Below are 20,840 nucleotides of genomic sequence, written 5' to 3' on the forward strand. Positions count from 1 at the left end.
TGGTTTATTGTGAGCATTGATCTAGGTTTAGAATAGCACCTGGTACATAGCAAGTATTCAATATATTCCAATAATTAGCACTCTTCTGTGATGGCATCATCTGTTCTGTGACTACCTGCCCCAGCAGACTGTGAGCTCCTCCAGGGAAAGGCTGAATCTGGCTCAGTTCTAGGCCCTCAGAGCCCAGGGCCTGGCCTGGCCTGGGTGCAGGTTTGCTGGTGTGTATGTGTGATGTTAAGCCAGGGTGGAACTCTAGACTAGTTGTGAAAAGGGGTGACTTCCGAGCTCTGATGACCATGAGCGACCACTGTGGGTTCCCGGAGGAAAAGTCACCTGGACCAGCCTTGAGCCCCTTGCCAGGTTTAGAGAAAGGCCCCTGGCACTGTGTGTCCGTGTGACATCAAGCAGTTGACACCGGGTCCTCTGAGAACTTCGGGGAATGATTACCACAGGCAGTCCCCTCTTCTGAGTACTGAGAACCTGAGAGGGTCTCTGGAGGTGTACTTCGGGGCTCTCCCTTCAGCCCTCTCCTTCCTGGTTGTTTTTATCAATACCTTGGCCAAGGGCACTGACAGCATGTGGATCAGATTTGTAGAGGTTGGGAAGCTGGGAGGAATAGCTAATGTGTTGGATGAGGGAGTTGGAACCAAGCAGACCTCAGGCCAGTTCTGACTGACATGATGAAGAAGAACACGGACACATGCAGAGCCATGCTTGGCTTCAACAGCTCGGAGAGCACAAGTTCTGGGGTGGAGGGGGGGCCTGAGCCGCAGTGGCAGCACGTGGGAGGGGGACTTTGGGGGTTTGTTTGCTGTCAGCTTGGTGAGTCACTGGGGAATAAGGGTGCCAAAGGGGTGGGGGGCCCTCAGCCTGTGGGGCTAGAAGCCCCGAGGGCTTGCTGAGGAGGCCATGGACCTGCCCTGACGTCAAGACCCTCCTGGGAAAGGGACAGGGGAGGGAGGTGTGTGTCCCATAGAGGGCAGCTGGGGTAGGTGGCAGGGGACAGTGAGCACAGCAGAGCAGACCCCGGGAACACTGGGATGGATGCGGAAAGCCACAGGGAAGCAGATCTCAGCTCAGCACCAGGAATAACTTTCTAGCAAACAGAGCTGTCCCATCCTGGAAGGGACCACCTTGAGAAGTAGTGAACTCCCAGTCACTGGAGGTGTGCAAGCAACTTGCTAAAGTCACACAGTGAGTAAGTAGATTTGAACCTTGGTCTACTAGTGTGACAACATCCATAGTCATGACATCCTGCACTAGGAAGTTAAAGGCAGGAAGGAGCCATATCCTTGGGCTGTGGCTTCGTGTGACCTAGTCAGGGAGGCTCTCCCAAGCTGGTCCCTGGGTGCAGCTGCAGGCAGTCCACCCGACAGGCAAGTGGATGGAGGCATCTGGGGGTCCATAGGAGTCTCGTCAGCCCTTCCAAATATTAAGGTCTTTTTCCTTCCCCTGAGCAAATGACAGGCCCAGCAGTTGACAGCAAGTGCTACGTTAGCACCGAATCATGCTTCCCGGCTGTCCCTGCCACAGCCCCACCCTCAAGCCAACTCCTTCTAAGACCTGAGGCAGGAGGCCAGACTCCCACTTGGCTAAGGTCTGGGTCATCTGGTCCCAGCACTCCCTCCCAAGGGCAGAAATTCCTCTACCACTTCTGATTGCACGCCTCAGAGGACAGAGAACTCACTACCTCCACTGTGGGCTAGTTATGCTTATTAGTATGAAATCTGCCTCCAGGAAAGAGAATTTCCACACTGGGCCCAGCCCTGCCCTCTGGAGCCACACAGACCAAACCTCTTTGGTTCCACTTTAGATTCCACGGGATGGAGGCAGGCAGGAAGGTGGGGAGGGAGTGCAGGGCTCAGGGGGTGGGAGAGGGAGGAGGTGGCACAGAGACAGGCATGGGCCTGGGGGGGCGCTGCCACCCTGGCACCCACAACTGCCTTCTGCAGGTCTCTTCTTCCCAGACCCCTGGGCATGGGGAGGGGATCGATTGGGAACTCAAAAATAACAAGCTTGGGGCTTCCCTGGTGGCGCAGTGGTTGAGAATCTGACTGCCAATGCAGGGGACACGGGTTCGAGCCCTGGTCCGGGAAGATCCCACATGCCACGGAGCAGCTGGGCCCATGAGCCACAACTACTGAGCCTGCACGTCTGGAGCCTGTGCTCCACAACAAGAGAGGCCGCGACAGTGAGAGGCTCACGCACCACGATGAAGAGTGGCCCCCCGCTCGCCGCAACTAGAGAAAGCCCTCGCACAGAAACGAAGACCCAACACAGCAAAAATAAATTAATTAATTAACAAACTCCTACCCCCAGCATCTAAAAAAATAATAATAATAAAATAACAAGCTTTAACTCAGTCAAAAGCAAAAGCTGAAGCAGCCGCAGCTGCAGCCCTCCGAGAGCTCACTTCTGACCATCGACCAGTCGCAACCCCTTTCCACTGGAAAGGCTGCGTTCCTGAGTGTAATAAGGGTCGATCCAGTTCCCAATCCACGTGAGCGGAACCCCTGCCCCTTTCTTTCCCACAAGGCAAAGAATGGCAGGTGGGAGGGAAACAGTGTTCCCACGGGTGACCGTTACTCTGCTCTACGGTCGCAGACTGTTGCTAGGAATGACTTCCCTGGGCTGCCCATCACTGGTTTTTACGACCAGTGCCACTACGCCATGGTTAGGAGCCCTGCTCCAGCGGGAGGGAAAGACCCCACCCAGAGGGAACACAGGTCCCCTGCCTCCCTTCCCTCCTGCATCAGGGCTGCTGGTGTCTACTCCCCAAAGGCCCTGGCTGGGCCTGCCTGCCCCAGGCACTCAAACGAGACCCTCTCCGTGCAGTGTCTCCACAGAGAAGAGTAGCAGCTTTTTCAAAACCTCACCCACCTCCCCAGGCTCAGAGAGGTCCCCAGCACGCCCCACGTTGAACACTTGCTCTGTGTGCTATGCGGTCCCAAAAACGAAGGAGGTGGGTTTGTGGTCCTCAGGTGGGTGGAGAGACCTGCAGTCTGGACAACACGAAACCCTGGGTCATGGCTGGGATTGAGAGAGGCTGGAAGCAGGGTCTAGCCTGGCCTGGGAATCAGGCTAGGTTTCCCAGGGGTGGGGGCTGCTGAATGGATCCTTGAAGGATGAACAGGAATTCTCTAACTGGAAGGGGGAAAGAGCATGGGAGTCTGTGATGGGTGATGAAATCTGGGAGTTTTTCAGAGTCACCAGGCTGACGGTCTGATCCCACCCGCAGCCCACAGCTGGGCCATGTTTCCCCTCCTGATGAGTAAGGCGATCAGGTGACTGGGCAAGAGGGCCAAAGAGTGATCCCAGGGCTCCCATCAGAGAGGTCAGCAGAGCTCTGCTAAGAACAGTTGCCCCATGGCTTGCAGAGGCCGTGGCTGCCCACTCCTCCTGCCCTCTCCCACTCACTGTCTATCCTGGGACGCCCCCGGCACACTGGCTCCCAAACCAGACTCCGACGGCTGCTTGGCCCAGGACCATCTACAGTAAGATAGAACGAGGGTGTTTGGGAGTTTTCTGCCAAACTAGAGTTCCTCAGGAAGGGGGAGAAGGGAGTGTTGGGTTTCTTTGGCCAAACGTGACTTCCTGATTCTAAGAAAAATCAGTTTAAAATTCTTAAAATAGAAAGAAAAGCAATACATACACATGCACACACATACACACACAACATACCCACATGTAAAGACCCACACCACACATTCACATACGAACCCACACACGCCCTCGGATTTCTCTGCTGCGATGTAGAGCTTACAAAACATTCTGCCATGTTCAGCATCAGTGAATCACAAACACATGGATTCAGTTTTCCTTGAATGATGGCTGGTTTAAGAAATTGAAGAATGAGGGGAGAGGAGGGTTTGGCAAAAAGCAAGTGGAGACTTGGAGGCCCCAGCTGGATTCAGATGCTGGTTCGACCCACCCCTGGTTCCTTGTATTGCTCTTGCCTGGAGATGTGTGAAAACAAGGTTCAGTTGACTTCCCAACGTTAGAAGCAAACTCCAGCCTCAGTGGGGACAAAACGCCCCCTGGCCCCAACACACGCAGCACCTGCTGGGAATTTCTTTGTAAATCTGCAGATGGCGTGTCCATTCTATGGCCGAGGTGAAGAGTGTGGTAAATAACAGAGGCTGAGGTACATCTAGAATCCTGGGGCATAGTGATGCCCCAGCAGGGTATCCAGCAGCATCCTGAGTGTCTAGTAAAAGGAAAAGGGCTTTGCAAACTCTGCTCCAGCCTCTGAGTGGAACAGTCATATGTGATAACAAAGATGAGGGTGTGGCGTGGGCATTTCTATATCATGTTGAATGAAAAAAAGAAAAAAGCAGATAGGCATACTTTTGCAGAAGTAACAGTAAGGTTTCCTCCAAGAACTTAAAAGAACAGAAAGTTGCCAGTATTCTTTGGGTTAAACCATAAATTAAAAGCAAAAGGGATCAGAGTAGCAACAAGTGGTGTTATAGGGAGAAAATGGGAAAGGAAGGCTCCAAAGGCTTGACTTTCTAATGAAAGAAGGTGTAATTAGCATGGAATCAGTCAGCAGTGGAGCAGAGAGAAGAGAGTGGAGAGTGGCAAAGTACTCAGCACCGTTCAAGTACCACCCATGGGAGAGGGGGCCCTAGTTCAAGGACATGACAATGCCGTGGCGGGTCCTAATCGTCAGACTACTAGTTCCTATGCCAACGTAACATGAGGCAGAGTTTTCTAAATTTTGTCTGAGGCTTTTGTGTTCAAAGGTAGAGACAGCGAGTCTCCTTCCAGTTGATTTTGTTTTTAGAAGAATTTTTCAAATGGCGAATGCAAGGCAAGAAGGCGCATGTTGTCCGGGGGAAGGGAGAGATTTGTGGTTTGATGGAAGTACCCCTCCTTGAGACCTTAAGATCTGTAGAGTGATGGAAAGGGGCACTGATTTGCATGAGAGGCTCAGGAGCCTTCCAAGAAAAAAGAGACTAAGACCCCCAACCCCTGCTCCTTGCAATTTGAAGTTAGAATCAGGGTATACTAGAGTGCTCACGACCAAGGTCTGTCAGCACTAAAGGTCTCCAGGGCTAACCCACCAGGATGGAAAATGGACTCAGGGATCAACCCCAGGGAGCTAAGCTCAGGACATGACTGAGGTTGCTTTGAGGAACAACAATTGAGCTCTTTGGTATGATCTAGGGGCCAGAGCAGAGCATCCCTGTGGCTTGAGCAGGGACATGTTACTGCAAGGGGCCATGTTCAGGCTTGAACCAAACCATGCAAGACCTGTGTTCAACAGTGACACCATATGGAAGGAACCAGAGCAACAGGGCTAATGGCGAGATCAGATGTTCCAGTTCTCTCTTTACCTACTTATAAGCTGACCTTGGCCAATGGATGCAGGCCTCAAGAGGAAGACACTGGGCTTCCTCTTGAAGAGGAAGAAGGAGGAGGAGGAGAAGTAGGACCATATTTGGCACATTCAGTTCTCAAGTCAGTATATAAAGCAAAAACCACTCATACTTAAACTTGCCCTTGAAGATCCCTTAAGTTGTTCGTTAAGTTCAGGAGGTATATAATTTCATTCAAGACAGGTTTCCTCCCAGTTTTGGAATGGGTTGCTGTTTCTTAAGGTGAACACCAGCTGAAGCAGTCAGCATACACTTAGCGGCCATGATGTAAAAAGGAAACAAAACCACCCTCTCTGCATGGCCTAGAATCACAATAACGATGTGGGGAGATGCTCACTCTGAAAGGCACTTGGGAACTGAGACTGGCTTAGAGTGAGGTAGACCCAGCTCTCCCACGGTACACTCACCCTGGACGTAGCTCTTCAAGTGGGGGAGGCCACTTGTCTCCTTTAAATGATCTTCTCTCTATTTCATAGCATATGTAATTGAATTCACTAAATTTAAATGCACATACAATGGAACTCCACCACCTGCGGCCCCAGAAACTAACTGAAAATGGCAAACCTGGACTCATACTGGTTGTACTATTAAATAATTAAATTGTCCTGCCAGCAAACAGATTTAACCAGCGGGGTCCCCAAGTGATGAGTCTATAGGGGGAAATGCTCTGGCCAGAGGCTGTGTGCATCCGTCCTCCTTGGCAACTGTATTTATCTCTGTGGATGAATCAATTGGCATTTGGTTTATTTGGTTGCCTCTTGTCAGCATCAAAGGACGGCCCTGACCAGCTCAGGGACTCGGATGAGGTTGAGCTTCTGAACCAGTCAGCCAAGGACCACACCCTGGGCCTAGTGGATTCACTACTAAGAATGACAAGAACAAACATTTACAGGAAGAACAGTGGCAGAATTAGGGTTGTGGAATGATGGGATTTTTTTGTTGTTGTTATCCACAATGTTTGTAATTTGTTTATATAACCTTTTAAAGTACCAACCTTTTTAAAAAGACAATTCCTAATCATCCTCCAGGGGTCATTTCAAATGAAGGTCATAAAACTTCCCTGAATTCTGCCTCAACTTTCCTTCCACTGCTCTTTTTTTTTTTTTTTTTTTTTTTTGCGGTACGTGGGCCTCTCACTGTCGTGGCCTCTCCCGTTGTGGAGCACAGGCTCCGGACGCGCAGGCTCAGCGGCCATGGCTCACAGGCCCAGCCGCTCCGCGGCATGTGGGATCTTCCCGGACCGGGGCACAAACCCATGTCCCCTGCATCGGCAGGTGGACTCCCAACCACTGCGCCACCAGGGAAGCCCTCCACTGCTCTTTATTTATTTAATAAGCAGCTCTTAGTCACTTACTATGTACCAGACCCTTGATGTCCCTGAGAAAGCGGTGAATTCAAATTCTTCAGGATTCTTTTTATGGTAAGGGGGTTCAGAAGAAATTCCTTGATGAGCTACTTGGACCAGAAGTTGAGCAACACGTCCACCTAACCCCACTCCAGGAACAGGGCATGAGTGGAGGTGACTTATAAAGACAAGGAAGGCACTATTTTTGGCTGGTCTTGGAAGAAGGGTAGAGAGAAGGAAGGTGTGGAGAGAGGAAAGAGGTGGGCACACCCTAAGGTGACCCCCAGTGATCCATGCCCTTCTGTAATCCCCCTCCCTGTGTGGGTGAGATCTGTGACTTGCTTCTAACAGAATATGGCAAAGGTGATAGATATTACTCCCATGATTATATATATAAGACTTTGCCTTAGAAGACTGGAGAGAGACGATCCTCCTGCTGGCCTTGACAAAGCAAAGAGCCATGTTGGGAACTGCCTTTGGAGATGGTCAGAAGGCAGGGTACTACAGGTAGGACCCGAGGGTGGACTCCAGTTGATAGCCTTTAACAAGGAAATAATTTCTGCCAAGAACCTGAATGGGCTTGGAAGTGGATTCTTCCCTGGCTGAGCCTTCAGATGAGAACACAGCCCAGATGACACTTTGATTGCAGCCTTGTGAGACTCTGAGCAGAGGATCCAACTGAGCCATGCCTGGGCTTCTGACCCATGGAAATTGGTAGATAGTAAATGGTGTTAAGTCACTAAGTCTGTGGTAATTTGTTACACAGCGATAGATAGCTAATATACAGACAGAGAAAGAAAGAACCAAGAGACGGCTGAAGGGCTTACACTTCTAGATGTGATCCTCACCTGTGATCTTGCTCCCAACTCTTGGTGAAGTTGCAAAATTTAGGAACTGCTTGAAGCAAGGGAAATATACTTGAATGGGAAACTGGCAAAGGCTGTGCCTCGTGACTGCTTGTAGGAATGTGAGGGCAGAGAAAATCAAGAGGCAGTAAGAACTAGGAATTCAGGGAAAATGAGGAGGCTTTGACGATCATGGCGTGGGGAATGGTTCTGGGCAAGGTGACAATGTGCAGTATGGAGACGTGTGGTCCATGCCCCTGCAAAGGCCGCTGTGAACACAGATGTGCAGGACTCAGATGGAGGAGTGCTACATGCACTGTACCTGTATCAGTGTTGAGGGAGCACCCAAGCATACCTGAGTCAAGGGAGACTTTCTAGAGGAGGTGACAAGCTGCAGGTGCTAAAGGAGCATGAGGAAGGAAGAGGTCACCCCAAGGGGCTGCCTGCTGAGAGAAGGAACACAGGTAGAGGTTTTCATGAAACATCTCATCTGGGCCTTGGAGAAGACTGGTGATGTATCAGGAGCTATGCTGGGTGCTTCAAGTGCATTATCTTATTTCATTCTCAGAATAACCCGGCGAGGGACGGAGGTGTTCTTCCCATTTTACAGACAAGGTCACTGAGGCTCAGATGCTAAGAGACTTGGTCAAGTTCACACATCTGGTGAGTGACTCGAGACCCTGCTCTTCCCCTGGAACCTCTGCTACCTGCTCACTCCCTTCACTGTGCCTTACAAAGCCACGACTGGCCAAGGATAGGTGGCCCTCCGCGGGACTGCGTGTGCCTGTCTGAGGAGGCGGTCAGGCTGGGGGCTGGTTTGGAGTGGATTCTAGAGAAAAGAGGCCCACGAGCTGGAAGATGTCAGATTGTGGGAAGAATGACTGAGTTGGGCTCTAACCCAGGCCACAAGCCCCACCTCCCTCCCCCTGGGGCTCCGTTCTCTGGAAAAAAGTGGCTCTGTGGCTGTCTCTCTGCCCATGGTGAGACCCTCCAAGGCAGGCACAGGTCTTCTCTCCCCTCACATCAACCCCACCATTACCTCCCATACTTCTTTACATCTCATCCTCTCTCTTTGCTTGTCTATTAGATTTCTGTCTCCTGCAAAAATCTGTTACGCTGACCACCAGGAAGAGGTTAGTGTGAATGACAAGGGGGAAGTGAACTGACCCCCTCCCAGTATCTCACATAAAAACACAGCAGTGCACATGGCTCTTCTCCAGAGAGGAGTCATGGCCACTTCTTGTTCAGCAGCATGAGTGGCTAGTCCAGATAAGAATGCTAATTTATTTCTACGTCACTACTGTGCAAAAAATGGTGTCTGTACCCCATAATGTGGTGTGCCAGCTGTGAGTGTGAATTCATTTAACTAACAACACTGTGTCCATCCAGGGTTAAAAGCAGCATCAGGCATGGAGACAGGCCATCATCACTAGTTACCAGTAAATGAAGAGCTGGGAGGATTTTGCAGAAGAAACTTGATCTAGGTCTTGAACACAGAGGGGGACTTAGCTAATTAAGAGAAAAGGACGTTCGTGGGAGGGGAGCAGCATGAACAGAGGTGGTATGTGGCACGCTTAGAGGCTAATGAGGTGACCAGCCTGATGGCAGAGGCTTGGCCTAGGGAAGGGTGGCAGGTTCTACTGGAAGAGGTGGGAGCATTTAGAGTCATGGGTGCCAGGCTTTGGGGCCCAGGCTTGCAGGTTATTGGAACTGAAGCAAACGTGCCTTGATGTGTATCCTCCCACTGCCCTGGAGCAATTTACACTGCAGGAAACCTCTGTCTCCTGGTGGGGGGTACAGCTTGGGGGCCCTGGGGACCGAAAAGCAGCAGTGCTCATGCCAGGCTCTTCAGCTATCCAGCCAGAAGCCCTGATCCCAAGACATCAGGGTTTTTCAAACCCTTAGAACACTTGTGGAGCTTTTAAACCTGTTTGGGCCCTTTGGCAGTTCTGGTTCAGTAGGCCGGGCATGAGACCTGACGTCTGAATTTCCAGAGTAGCTTTGGTGACTCTGCTCTGTCCGGAGTGACAGCCGCCACACCAGAGTGGCTGCTCCTTGAGGATACGGATGCCCCGCCCTGGGCTGGCCAGGAGCAAGAGATCAGGTGACCGTGAGCGATGGATGGATGGATGGATGGATGGATGGATGGATGGACGGATGGATGGATGGATTATAGACCAGTTGAAGCTAAAGGAATGAGGGAGGGCTCAGGGATGGAGCGGTTTGGAGCTCAGAAATGTGTCATTTTCCCCCAAGAAGGTTTACTTCTCCCTTAGTAGGAAAGTTTTAAAGCACTTCAGTTTTTCAGTGACACGGTTGCTTTGAACCAGACAAAATTGTATAATAAACAAATGAAACATATGCGCACACACTGGCTTTTCTCAAGTTAATACCACATTTCGTTTCCAGCCAAGAGAAAGCACTTGAGTCTGGTGGTGAGAGACCAAACCTTTGAGAGCCAGGACCCAGAGAGCTGGATGGGCCCAAAGTCACTGGGTGACCTGGGTAAACTGAGACTCAAGGTAAGGGTGCTTGCCCCAAGATCACGTGATTTGGGGAGAAGCAGGTCTGGGACCCAGGCCTTTGACTCTGACTTTAGGATTTTAAGTTAAATAACTTGCCCAAGGTCACACAGCAAGGAAATGGCAGGGCCAGGATAGGAACCCAGGTCTGTCTGACTCCAGGGTTTACTCAAGGGCCTCTGCCTTAGAGGCATTTCAGTTCTGAGTAAGAGGCAATGCCCTGGCAGTAAGTAAGGTCAACAATAAAGGACGATTGGGACTTCCCTGGCGGTGCAGTGGTTAAGAATCCGCCTGCCAATGCAGGGGACACGGGTTTGAGCCCTGGGCCTGGAAGATCCCACATGCCGTGGAGCAACTAATCCCGTGCACTACAACTACCAAGCCTTGCGCTCTAGAGCCTGCGAGCCACAACTACTGAAGCCCACGCACCTAGAGCCCGTGCTCCGCAACAAGAGAAGCCACGGCAATGAGAAGCCCACGCACCGCAATGAAGAGTAGCCCCCGCTCGTCGCAATTAGAGATAGCCCGCGCACAGCAACAAGGACCCAATGCAGCCAAAAATAAATAAATAAATAAACAAAAAACACAATAACGGATGGTCAAGCTGCCTAACAATATTGCAATACAACTGGGAAAAAGGGAAACAACAAAAAAGAGTCCTGTGCTTCCTGCATCGACACGCGTACTTGGCTGTCATGTAATTATTTATTTTCTCATCAGTCTCCCAGGGCAGGGCCATGTACCAGAAAGCACAGTCCATGGCTGCTGAATTCATTAATCCGCTTGGCAAGTATTAATGAGCACCTATGATGAGCCAGGCATTTGGTGTGAAGGCCAGAGTGGAACCTTAACAGAGTGTTGTATCTGCCTTCACAGAGTTTACAGTCCAGTGGAAGATAAACAGGTTAACAATTGAATCCATACAGAATAACAGCACAAAATGAGTGCTGTGCAGGAAAAGGAAGTGGGTATGCTGGGGGAGAGTGAAGGTGGTGGTGAAGGGGGACAGGTTGGGAGGGCCTTTCTAAGGAGGCGACATGGAAGTTGAGATCTAAAGGAAGAGGAAGGGGAAGACGTGTAAAGCATTGAGGAAGCGTGCTCCAGGCAGAAGGGACAGCATGTGTGGAGACCCTGAGACGGAGGAAGGGTTTGGTCTGCTTAGGAAACTAAGAGGTCTGGGGACTGGAGTGAATGACGCATGACATGAGGTGGGGCACAGGCAGGGAGGATCCTGCAGGGCCTCCAAGGTTATGTTAAGGATGCAAGGGTTTATTCTAAATACCATGGGAGCCACTGAAGGGTTTTAGGTGAATGAATGGCATGGCCCGCTTGGCTTTTCACAAGATCATTCTGGCTACCAGGTGGAGAACAGATGAGAGGGGAAGAAAAACCAGAGCCAGGAGACCAGTGAGGTCACTGTGGAGTCTGCCCTGTGGTAGGGGTGATGCTGGGTTCTAGTTGGGGGGAAGAATCAGCTGGAGTCGCTGCTGGAAGAGCTGGGGGTGGGGGAAGAGAATAAATACGGAGGCTTGAATAACAGGGTAGGTGGAACTGCCGCTTACTGACAAGCAGAACACAGGAGAAGGAACTGGTTTGCGGGTAAAATCTCAAGTTGGTTACGCTAAACTGAAATCCTCGTGAGACATCAAGTGGCAATGTCAGGTAGGTAGTTTGAGTGGCACTCAGAGGGGAGGTTGGGGAGGGAGATCTATATTTGGAAGGGCTGGACTTGTAGGTGGTATGTTAAAGCCGTGAGGACAGATGAGAAAAGGCCTGAGAAACTACAGCGTTCAGAGTTTGAGGAAAGAGAGAGAAACTCGGCTGGGGGTGGGGGTGGGGCAGGGAGCAGACAAAGCCGGAGAGTGTAAGGCCATAGGGAGGAGTGTTTCAAGAGGGAAGGAGTGACCAACTGCTGTATCAACTGCTGTGGACAGGTCACGCAGAACAAGAACTCGGAGTGTCCTTTGGGTCTAGCAATATGGAGCCTACCGGTGACCTTGACAGATTCCCTGACTCAGTGAATGACTCAAAAGATGCATGAAGAGGAGACAACCACAGAAGCGGGTTGAGGAGTCAGGGAAAGCTTCTGGAGGGAGGTGGCCTTTCAGCAGAGCCTTGAAGGCTGAGTCCTGAGAGACCCAACTTCTGCCTGCACAAAGCCGAACTGAGCTTAACAAGGCCTCCCGGGGGCAGCAGAAAGCACCGTTACCTGGCCTCCCAGGCCGGGGGGAGCATTATCTCCACCACCCTAGAGGGAAAGGGTTAGGGTTCTCAGCAGGGAGGCTGAGAAGGCTGACGACCCTGTCCCAGGGGACAGAGCCCAGTACGTCCCCCAGGACTCAGAGGCTTGTCCACTTCCCTCCCTGCGCGCAAGTCCTGGGAAGTGAGGATTCCAAACCCACGGTCTCAGAGCAAAGGGCTCTTAGACACCATCTGGAGCCACCAACTCATTACACATCTGGCAAATCTGAGACCTAGAAAGGACCAGGGGCTTGTCCAAGGTCACCAGCACACCAGTGGTAGAGACCAGGTGACCTCCAAGGATTTGCTGTGGCCCCACCCTAATGAGTAAAGACTGAATTCTTTTTTTTTTTTTGCGGTACATGGGCCTCTCACTGCCGCGGCCTCTCCCGCGGTGGAGCACAGGCTCCAGACGCGCAGGCCCAACGGCCATGGCTCACGGACCCAGCTGCTCTGCGGCACGTTGGATCCTTCCGGACCGGGGCACGAACCCGTGTCCTCTGCATTGGCAGGCGGACTCCCAACCACTGTGCCACCAGGGAAGCCCCAAGACTGAATTCTTTAGCCTGGCATTCAAGGTCTTTCATGATCAAGCAAGAACCCATCCTCCAACTTCATCTCCCACCTGTCTGCCCTCATACCCTGTGATCAGCCCTGTACGTTTAGCAAATAGATAGCCTCCTACAGTCCTCGCAGCAACCTTTTGGAGTAGGTGTTACTATTATCATTTTACAGATGAGGAAACGGAGGCTCAGAGAAGTCTGACCTGTCCAAGGTTCCATAGCCAGTACAGCACACAGCTGAGCCAGGATATCATCTCGTGATCATCTCCAAGGTCATCTTTTCCCCCATGTCTTGCTGCATTCACCACAAAGAACCTCTCCCTGGGAACAGTGTGTGAACTCCCTGGCCCCGAGCTACCCTGGAGTCAGGTCACGTTCTAGGACTCCAAATCACTTACTCAAGTCACTCAAATGTCCACTGAATGGGACTGAAACAACTGGTGTCACTGAATGACCCAGACTCCAGCACCTGTGCCACAGTCTATGCCCCATGAAGTCCCCAGAGTCACACCACCCAGAGCCTGCAGTCCAGCTGTCCACAGCAGGAGGAGGGCACCTACAGAATCCGTACAGAATCCTCTTCCTGCAACCCCACCCCTGACCTCCCAGCCAAACACCCACCCCTCACCTGGAGACCACCAGCGGTAGGATCAGCATCTTCAAGATCCTCATCAAGAGCTCTCCGGGAAACTGGAAGTAACTAATTTCCTGAAAACACACCAGGAGCTGGGGTTATAGCAGGTAGTACAGACTTCACAGTCGCTTTACAATCTTCAAAGCACCATTTCATCCGTATTCTCCTGTCTAGCCCATGGACAGCAGAGTCCATGGAGAAAACACTGGCTTTGGAGCCAAGCAGACTTGGATTCTAACCTTGGCCCCCTAGAAGTAGCTGCGGCCTTAAGCAAGTTCCTCGGCCTCTCTGAGTTTTTCTCATCTGTAACACGAGGGGAATAACCACTTCCCAGGGCCACTGGGAGGCTTAAATGAGAGGATGCACATAAAGCACTTGGCAGAGGGTCTGGATGAGAGTAAATGGTCAGTAATGGCAGCAGATAACAGCTCTCCCCCACCTTTTCACCATTCACCTGCCTAGCCTTGCTACGAATCGGTCTCATATAACAGATGATAAGTGGCGAGAGGGCAGGGCTGCGCACCGTTCACACATTCATTCAGCCCGTACTTTGGCAGGCATCGTACTGGGCACCCAAGAGTGAATTAGGCACAGTTCCTGCACTGGAGGAGTTGTCAGTCTACTTGATGAAAAGACTGACTCATAAACAGCATTTTTGAGTCAGTTTCCCTTCTGTACTGGGTTCCCTCGCCCCACACTTTCGTAAATTCTTACCCGACCCTTGAAGCAGGGCTCACATTAAAAATGCTGAAAGAGAGAGAATCCGATTGGTTTGTGAGACACCACTCTCAATATTAAAGAGCCCTTACTGGGCAGAGTTCCTGCGTCGGGCTTCCTCCTGGGCTGCTGGTTCCAGCCTATCTGCCGGCCCTTGGATTAGTGCGCCAAGCCCTTGCTCAGTCAGCTCTCGCCGGAGTAACCGGTCACATGACTGGAACCTAACAGCGGAAGAGGAAGTACCCCAAAGCCCAGTTAAGTTTGAATTTCAGATAAACAACAAATATTGGTTCTTTACTTACACTAAAAATTATTTGTTGTTTATCCGAAATTCAAATTTAACTGGATGTGCTCTTTTAAAATTTTTACATTTAACTTAGTTCAATTTTGCTATTTCTGGCAATGCTCGCTTGAGTCCACTTTCCTCAGAGGGTGAGCTTCTGGGTGAGGCCAGTATGTGGACTTGCAAACACCATCTGACTTAAATTTTTGTACTTGTAACTTTTTTTTTTTTTAAACACAAAGCCAAACATAACCCTTGGTTACTGGCCTGATGCTTTGAAAAGTCGCAAATTATAGAATGTTGGTGCTGAGAAGGGGTTTTACAGATCTCCTAGTTCAGCTGACAACACATTTTACAGATGAGGGAGCTGAGCCAGGAGAGGGAGGTGATTTGCCCGCAGAGTGAGTTAGTGACAGTGCAGGACCGGAAAACAGGCCTCCTAGTCCCCTTCTGTTACCATTTCCAACACACCAGAAAATCAACTTTTAAAAATTTACCCATCGTGGCTATGTCTTTTGAATTAATTTTAATCCCTGTGTATCTTCTTTAATTTAGATAGCACTATAATGATAAAAAGGCAGCCGTTCCTCACCCATCTCTATGCTTAGCCCCAACTTCCCAGGAGTGACCATCCCCAACTCCTCTACCTGTTTTTCCTTTAGTATTGTTATTTGTAAATAATATGGTTATAATGCTATTTCGAGATATATCTTTTTGACATCTATTAACTTCCCTACCATGACAGATGAGGACTTAGATCTTACTCCTTTTTTCCTCCTACCATTTCACCATTATATCAATTTTTGGTTAAACTAATTGTCAAGGTTTAAAATATTTTGATCACAAAATATTGCTCACTGTTGAGCCAACCATGCCTCCTTTCTGTACAACCTTCAGTTTTTCCCTGAAGTTAAGAATTGACTGATTTTTCATTTACCTTGTTTTCTGTGAGCCACTCGTTAATTTCTTCCAAGTGTTTTAACATTGCTTTTTAAATGTCTAACAATAGTATTTTCTATATACTCAAACACACAGGTCCGTTTCTAGGCCCCTGGGACCGCAGTGCAAGAGCTCTCCATCCTCTTGTTCCAGGTTGGACAGATTGCTCTCTAGGCCCAGTGGTTGTCATGGGTCTCTTCTTCGCTGTCATTCTGGGACTTTTTCCCATATCGGAACCCTTCTTTCCTGGATCCCTTGCCTTCTTGGCTTCTTTGTTTTGCTGGAATATCTCCTTTGGTAGCTTCCTAGTAAGCGTGAATGGGAGAGAAACTTCTGAGTCTTACGTAGTAAAAATTTTTTATTCTAGCTTTAACTCTGATAATAGATTGGCTATATATAAGACTCTTAGTTTAAAGAATTTCCCCTCCAAATTTCAAAGGTGTTTCCTCTTTGTCTTCTAGATTCCAGTGTTGCATAAGATGTTGGGAGCCTTACTTCCTATTCTTTACATTAGACCCAGTTTATTCCCTCAGAACCATCTAAGGATCACCTATTTATCTCCAGTTTTTCTGTACTTTTCATGAAGACGTACCATGGTATGAGATTTTCTCCTTTCTTTTTAAAAAGTTCATAGTGCTGGGGTTTCCCTGGTGGCGCAGTGGTTGAGAGTCCGCCTGCTGATGCAGGGGACACGGGTTCGTGCCCCGGTCCGGGAAGATCCCACATGCTGCGGAGCGGCTGGGCCCGTGAGCCATGGCCATTGAGCCTGTGCATCCGGAGCCTGTACTCCGCAACGCGAGAGGCCACAACAGTGAGAGGCCCGCGTACCGCAAAAAAAAAAAAAAAAAAAATTCACAGTGCTGTGCATACCTTTTACTTCAGAGAAATGTTCTTGTTTTCTCTGTGAAATTTTTCTCTCCATTTTTTTTCTGTTAGCTCTCTTTAAAACTCTTATTAGTAACTTGAATGTTAGACATTCTAATTTTCTTATATGTTTCTATTTTTAGCTCATTTTGTTTTACCTTCTGGGAGAGTTCTGCAGCTTTATCCCAGCTATTGATATTTTTATCTTGGCTCATCTATTTTTAATTTCCCAAAGTTCTTTCTTGTTCTCGAATCGTTTCTTCTTTTTGCACCCTGTTCTATTTTATGGTCACTGTACCTTCTCTCATATCTTCAAAGAACTTGAGGAAAGGTTTTAAGAGTTTTCTTCTACTCCCTGCATTGCCTCTGCTTCATTAGAGACCTACCGTTCTGTTCGTTTGGTCTTCGGCTTCTGCTTGTGTATAAGTGTGACACACTAAACTGCTGTGTGCATGAGTGGGACTTGTCAACTGATGGTTCCTCAAGGAAGGCTAACAGGTGAAGATGTAGCTTTTTCACTGGGGGGAGGGTGAGATGGGGAGAATTCCCCTTCACAGCAGAATTTGGAGATCTTTCCTCTGAGGCTTCAGTGAGACAAGTCCCTTCCTGCCTCTGGCTGTGTGTGGGGTGGGAGGTGGGGGGATGGGCTGTACTTAAGCCCAGCTGACAGCAGTCTTGTGGGGACTCCCCGCTCAAGATGCCGATGTCCACTAATTCACCTGAAGCATGCGCCTCACCACCTCCCCTCCCCCAGCGCTTACAGGTGGGCCTAACATCCCTAAGTCAAGCTTCTCTGGTTCCTTGGGACAGGCAGGGGGATAGAGTTAGTGGATGAGGGGTCCCCTGATTACATGAACTGTAAGGGACCTAGGGGTCGAACTGCTCCAGTTACAAAATTCTAACCAACGTCCCTGATTTCAGCTGCATGCTTAACCCTTGCCTCCTGCAGCGCCTTGCACTTTCAGGTCCAGAGCCCTTCTGGAGTTCTCCAAGACAAACTCAGGTGGTATCTGCTGTCATTCTGCTTCTACAGACACAAGATTTCAGCTTTCTGTGCTCTACTAAATGAGATCATTCAACTCTATCCACTTCCCATCCAGGAATTATTGTCATTCCTCGACTTCTTTTCTCGGTTGTCTCCGTTTCTATTGTCTTCGTTCTTGGGAGTTTATATTTTTAAACAATTCCATTACTACAATTTTAGTGGTATCCCAGGAAGGAAAGAAAAATGGGTACAATTATAAATTCATCATGATTTAACTGGAACTCTCAAAATGATCTATATTTTTAAATGAGATACTTATTTCCAAAGATAAATCTTGTGATTTTGTAAGTTCTTTTCACAAATAGGACATTCTACCATTTTGCGTATTGTTTATGATTTTTGCCTTGTTGCATAAGCTTACGAAATAAGAAGGGTTTGGTTTCTGAGTCACAGGCAGAGATCAAATAAACAACTCCTGGATTTCAAAATAAGATGCTGAGAAAGCCAATCTCTGACAAGTAATTGTTCTAAGACTCCACATCCTTCCTTCAATTTATCTGGCAGGTTAATCCAGACCAGAACATGTTAGCGCTTCCAAACAGATGGGGAAGGCAGCTTTGGCAAAGGAGGCGCCAGATGAGTTTGGCTTTTAAGAATAGGCATTCCAATTTGTTTTCACAAAATAATCTTCCTGCGAGAAATATATTTTAGTTGCTGAGGAAAATTAAAGAAAGTGGCTTGCAAATTGTTTCTGCCGTTGCCAATTTAATTCAGGCATTAGTTGAGGGTTCTCTCTGTGACACTGAGCTAGGCTCACCTTTTGGTCCAAGAAAGCCCATGGGATAGTCAGCAAGTCAAAGGCTGATGGGAGAAATAGACTCTGAACAAACAGCTCTGAAGCAAGACCTCCAGCAGCTGGGTTCCAGTGGAGGGATGAGCATGGGGTGAGTGTGGGAGGAGAGTGGGCAGATGTGGGTAGGTCTGGAAGAATTTTCATAAGATACGGGATCTATGAGGCGGTTCTTGACGTTGGTAGGACTTGGACAGGTGGGTAAGGGAGGGAGGAGTAAAGTAACACTCACTAAGCACCCGCTGTATCCAGGCACTGATGAGTCCTTGTTTACTCCTCACAGCAATTCTAGCAGACATACAGTCCCACCCTCCTCCATTTTACAGATAACGAAACTGAGCTCCAGAAAGTAGACAGGAGTTGGCCTAGGGCCACACAGCCATTCACTAGTAGAGTCCAAGTTCCGGGTTCCTCTGACTCCAGAGTCTATGCTTCTCCCTAAATAACTGATAGCACCTTAACAGTGTAACTATAGTAATAGCGGGCTCGATTCCCAGAGAGGCGTGTTTTCCTTTTAATGGAAGACGAAATCTGATACCTTGAGCCCCATTGTAGAGAACATATTAGATATCACTGAACTGCAGGAAGAGGAATATTATGAAATAAGGAATCTTCCAGGAGCCCACTGACAAAAACTCTCCTTGACCAAACTTTAGACCGGCCATTCTGAGCCCTCTTTTCAACTAAACCTCATCCTTTCTTCGTCCTGCTTCACCCATTTGTAGCGAAAGCCCTGCTAAGTCAATTTAGTGAGAATCCCCCCAACTCTGCCTTCAACAAAGACCTTGTTAGTGGGTTTAGCAAGACTCCCCCTCCCCTATCCTTGATGTCTCCTCTTAGTAATTTTCTAGTCACTGACCTCACTGTGCTCATTGGCTGTAAATCCCCAGCTGCAGTGGCCATATTTGAGCTGCTCCTGATCGCTCTCCCCTGTCGCCATAGTCTTATCACCTATCACAGTAGTCCTGAATAAAGTCCTCCTTACCGTTTAACAGTGTTAGAAAAGTTTTGCCTTCGACAGCATGAGTGCCCCTCCGTCTCCCGCATGAGATGAGCGCTAAGTGAGAAGAGGGCCCTTCCCCAGGCAAGGCATCGTCACCCTTGCAGTTACACAGGCCAGAACCCTGGGGGCCCGCATTGCCTCCCTGTCCCCCCAACCCCACATCCAATCAGCCACCACATCCTGAAGCTACCTCTTTGGGAAACAGTTCTCAGATCTGCCCTGCTCGTCCCCACTGTCATGTCTCACCCCTCACCTGGCCCCCTGCCAGTCCCGCCATGACCCCATCCTCCACTCAGCACCAGAGGGATGTCTCTAAGCTCAGGTCTGACCATATCATGGCTCAAAGCTTCTCGTGGTTGCCCCAAGCCCATGCTCGGTGGTGGGATCTAGAGGCCTGATGGCCCCTGTGCTCTAGCCCCTGCCTCACAGCGTACGTTCCAGCTGCTGTGAACAGCTTGCTCCACCTGCCCCCGCCCCCAGCCCCCCGCAAACCTTTCATGCCCCTTTGCCTTGCTTCTGCTGTTACCTCTGCCTAGAATGCCCATTCCGGCTCTCTGCCCATGAGCTGCTTTAGGAGGTATTCTCTGATGCCTGCTTTGCATGCTTATAGGATCCCATTCTGCCCTACCCTACAGCTCTTAGCCTGTGGTTATTCCAAGAAGGCATCCTTACCTCTCTTTCACCTGGAGATGCTGGTGTGAAGCCACTTCCTCTCTCACTCTAGTCCTGCAATGCGTTTATCACACCCACTTCACAGAGGAGAAAACTGGGACCCAGAGAGGCAAAGTGACCCACTGTCATGTCATCAGGGAGCCATGGAGTGGGAATGTGACCCCCAGATTCCTCAGGCCCACCCAGCCCTCCGAGATGGGGACCCGTGATGCCCCGCATGGCTGGCTGACCTGTGGTGAGAGGTGCCGGGTCCTCAGGAAGAAGCCGAGGAGGCAGCCCACGGTGACAGAGAGCACAGACAGGATGAGCAGTCCATTCCGCCTGCACACATCCCGCCCTCGTGCCAGGATGGCACCCAGCACCATGGCGAGCCCAGCCTGCTGGCCCAGGGCGCAGCACCATTCCATGCACGGGAGGCCAGCCCGGGCACAGGGTCCTGGCTGGGGGCTCTGGCTCCTCAGCCGGCAGGTGGTCAGGGTTGCTAAGCGCTAGTTGCCAGCCCCACGGCCATGGCCCGCATGGTTGCCCCAAAGGGAGGCCACAATCCTATTACCAGCTGCATCATTAGGAGCCGGGAGCAGATTAGAGCCTGGGAAATTAGAGCAGGCCATGTGGTTGGGGGATCAGACCTCAAAGCCAAGTGCTCCTTTTAGAAAGGGGAGGGGACAGGGGACTGGTGGGAGGAAGAAAAGAAACATTTGTTTGGTTGGTTTGATTTTTACCTCCACTTCATTTCAGAAAGCATTGAAGGCAAGGCAATAACTGGCGATAATAAATAACAATAGACTAGCAAAATAATGAATAACTAGCAATGCTAGCCATCGTCAGCATTAAGCATTTATTGTACACCAAGTGCTGTTCTAGACACACATTACTTGTATTAGCACATTTAATCCTAGCACTAAACCCAAGAAGGAAGTACTCTAAGTGTCATTTTACAGATGAGGAAACTGAGGCAAAGAGAGGTCGGGAAACGAGCAGGTTGTGTGGGAGTCC

At 49.7% G+C, this 20,840-nt stretch overlaps 1 protein-coding gene across 2 annotated transcripts in view; it reads right to left on the minus strand.

Moving 5' to 3' along the window:
• Positions 1-20,224, minus strand: part of SLC1A7 (solute carrier family 1 member 7) — a 46,089-nt gene extending 25,865 nt beyond the window's left edge. The window contains exons 1-2 of one of the 2 annotated variants that reach the window (XM_024739289.1): positions 20,075-20,224; positions 13,526-13,605 (exon numbers count right to left, since the gene is read on the minus strand). In XM_024739289.1, coding sequence (XP_024595057.1) covers positions 13,526-13,605; positions 20,075-20,209 — 215 coding nt within the window. In that variant the 5' untranslated portion in view covers positions 20,210-20,224. The remainder of the gene's footprint in view (positions 1-13,525; positions 13,606-20,074) is intronic. The other variant, XM_024739290.1, reaches the window with a different exon arrangement.
• Between the last annotated feature and the right edge of the window lie 616 nt (positions 20,225-20,840).

The sequence above is a fragment of the Neophocaena asiaeorientalis genome, unplaced genomic scaffold (genome assembly GCF_003031525.2).
Source record: "Neophocaena asiaeorientalis asiaeorientalis breed wild unplaced genomic scaffold, Neophocaena_asiaeorientalis_V1.1 scaffold138, whole genome shotgun sequence".
Classification (NCBI taxonomy): domain Eukaryota; kingdom Metazoa; phylum Chordata; class Mammalia; order Artiodactyla; family Phocoenidae; genus Neophocaena; species Neophocaena asiaeorientalis.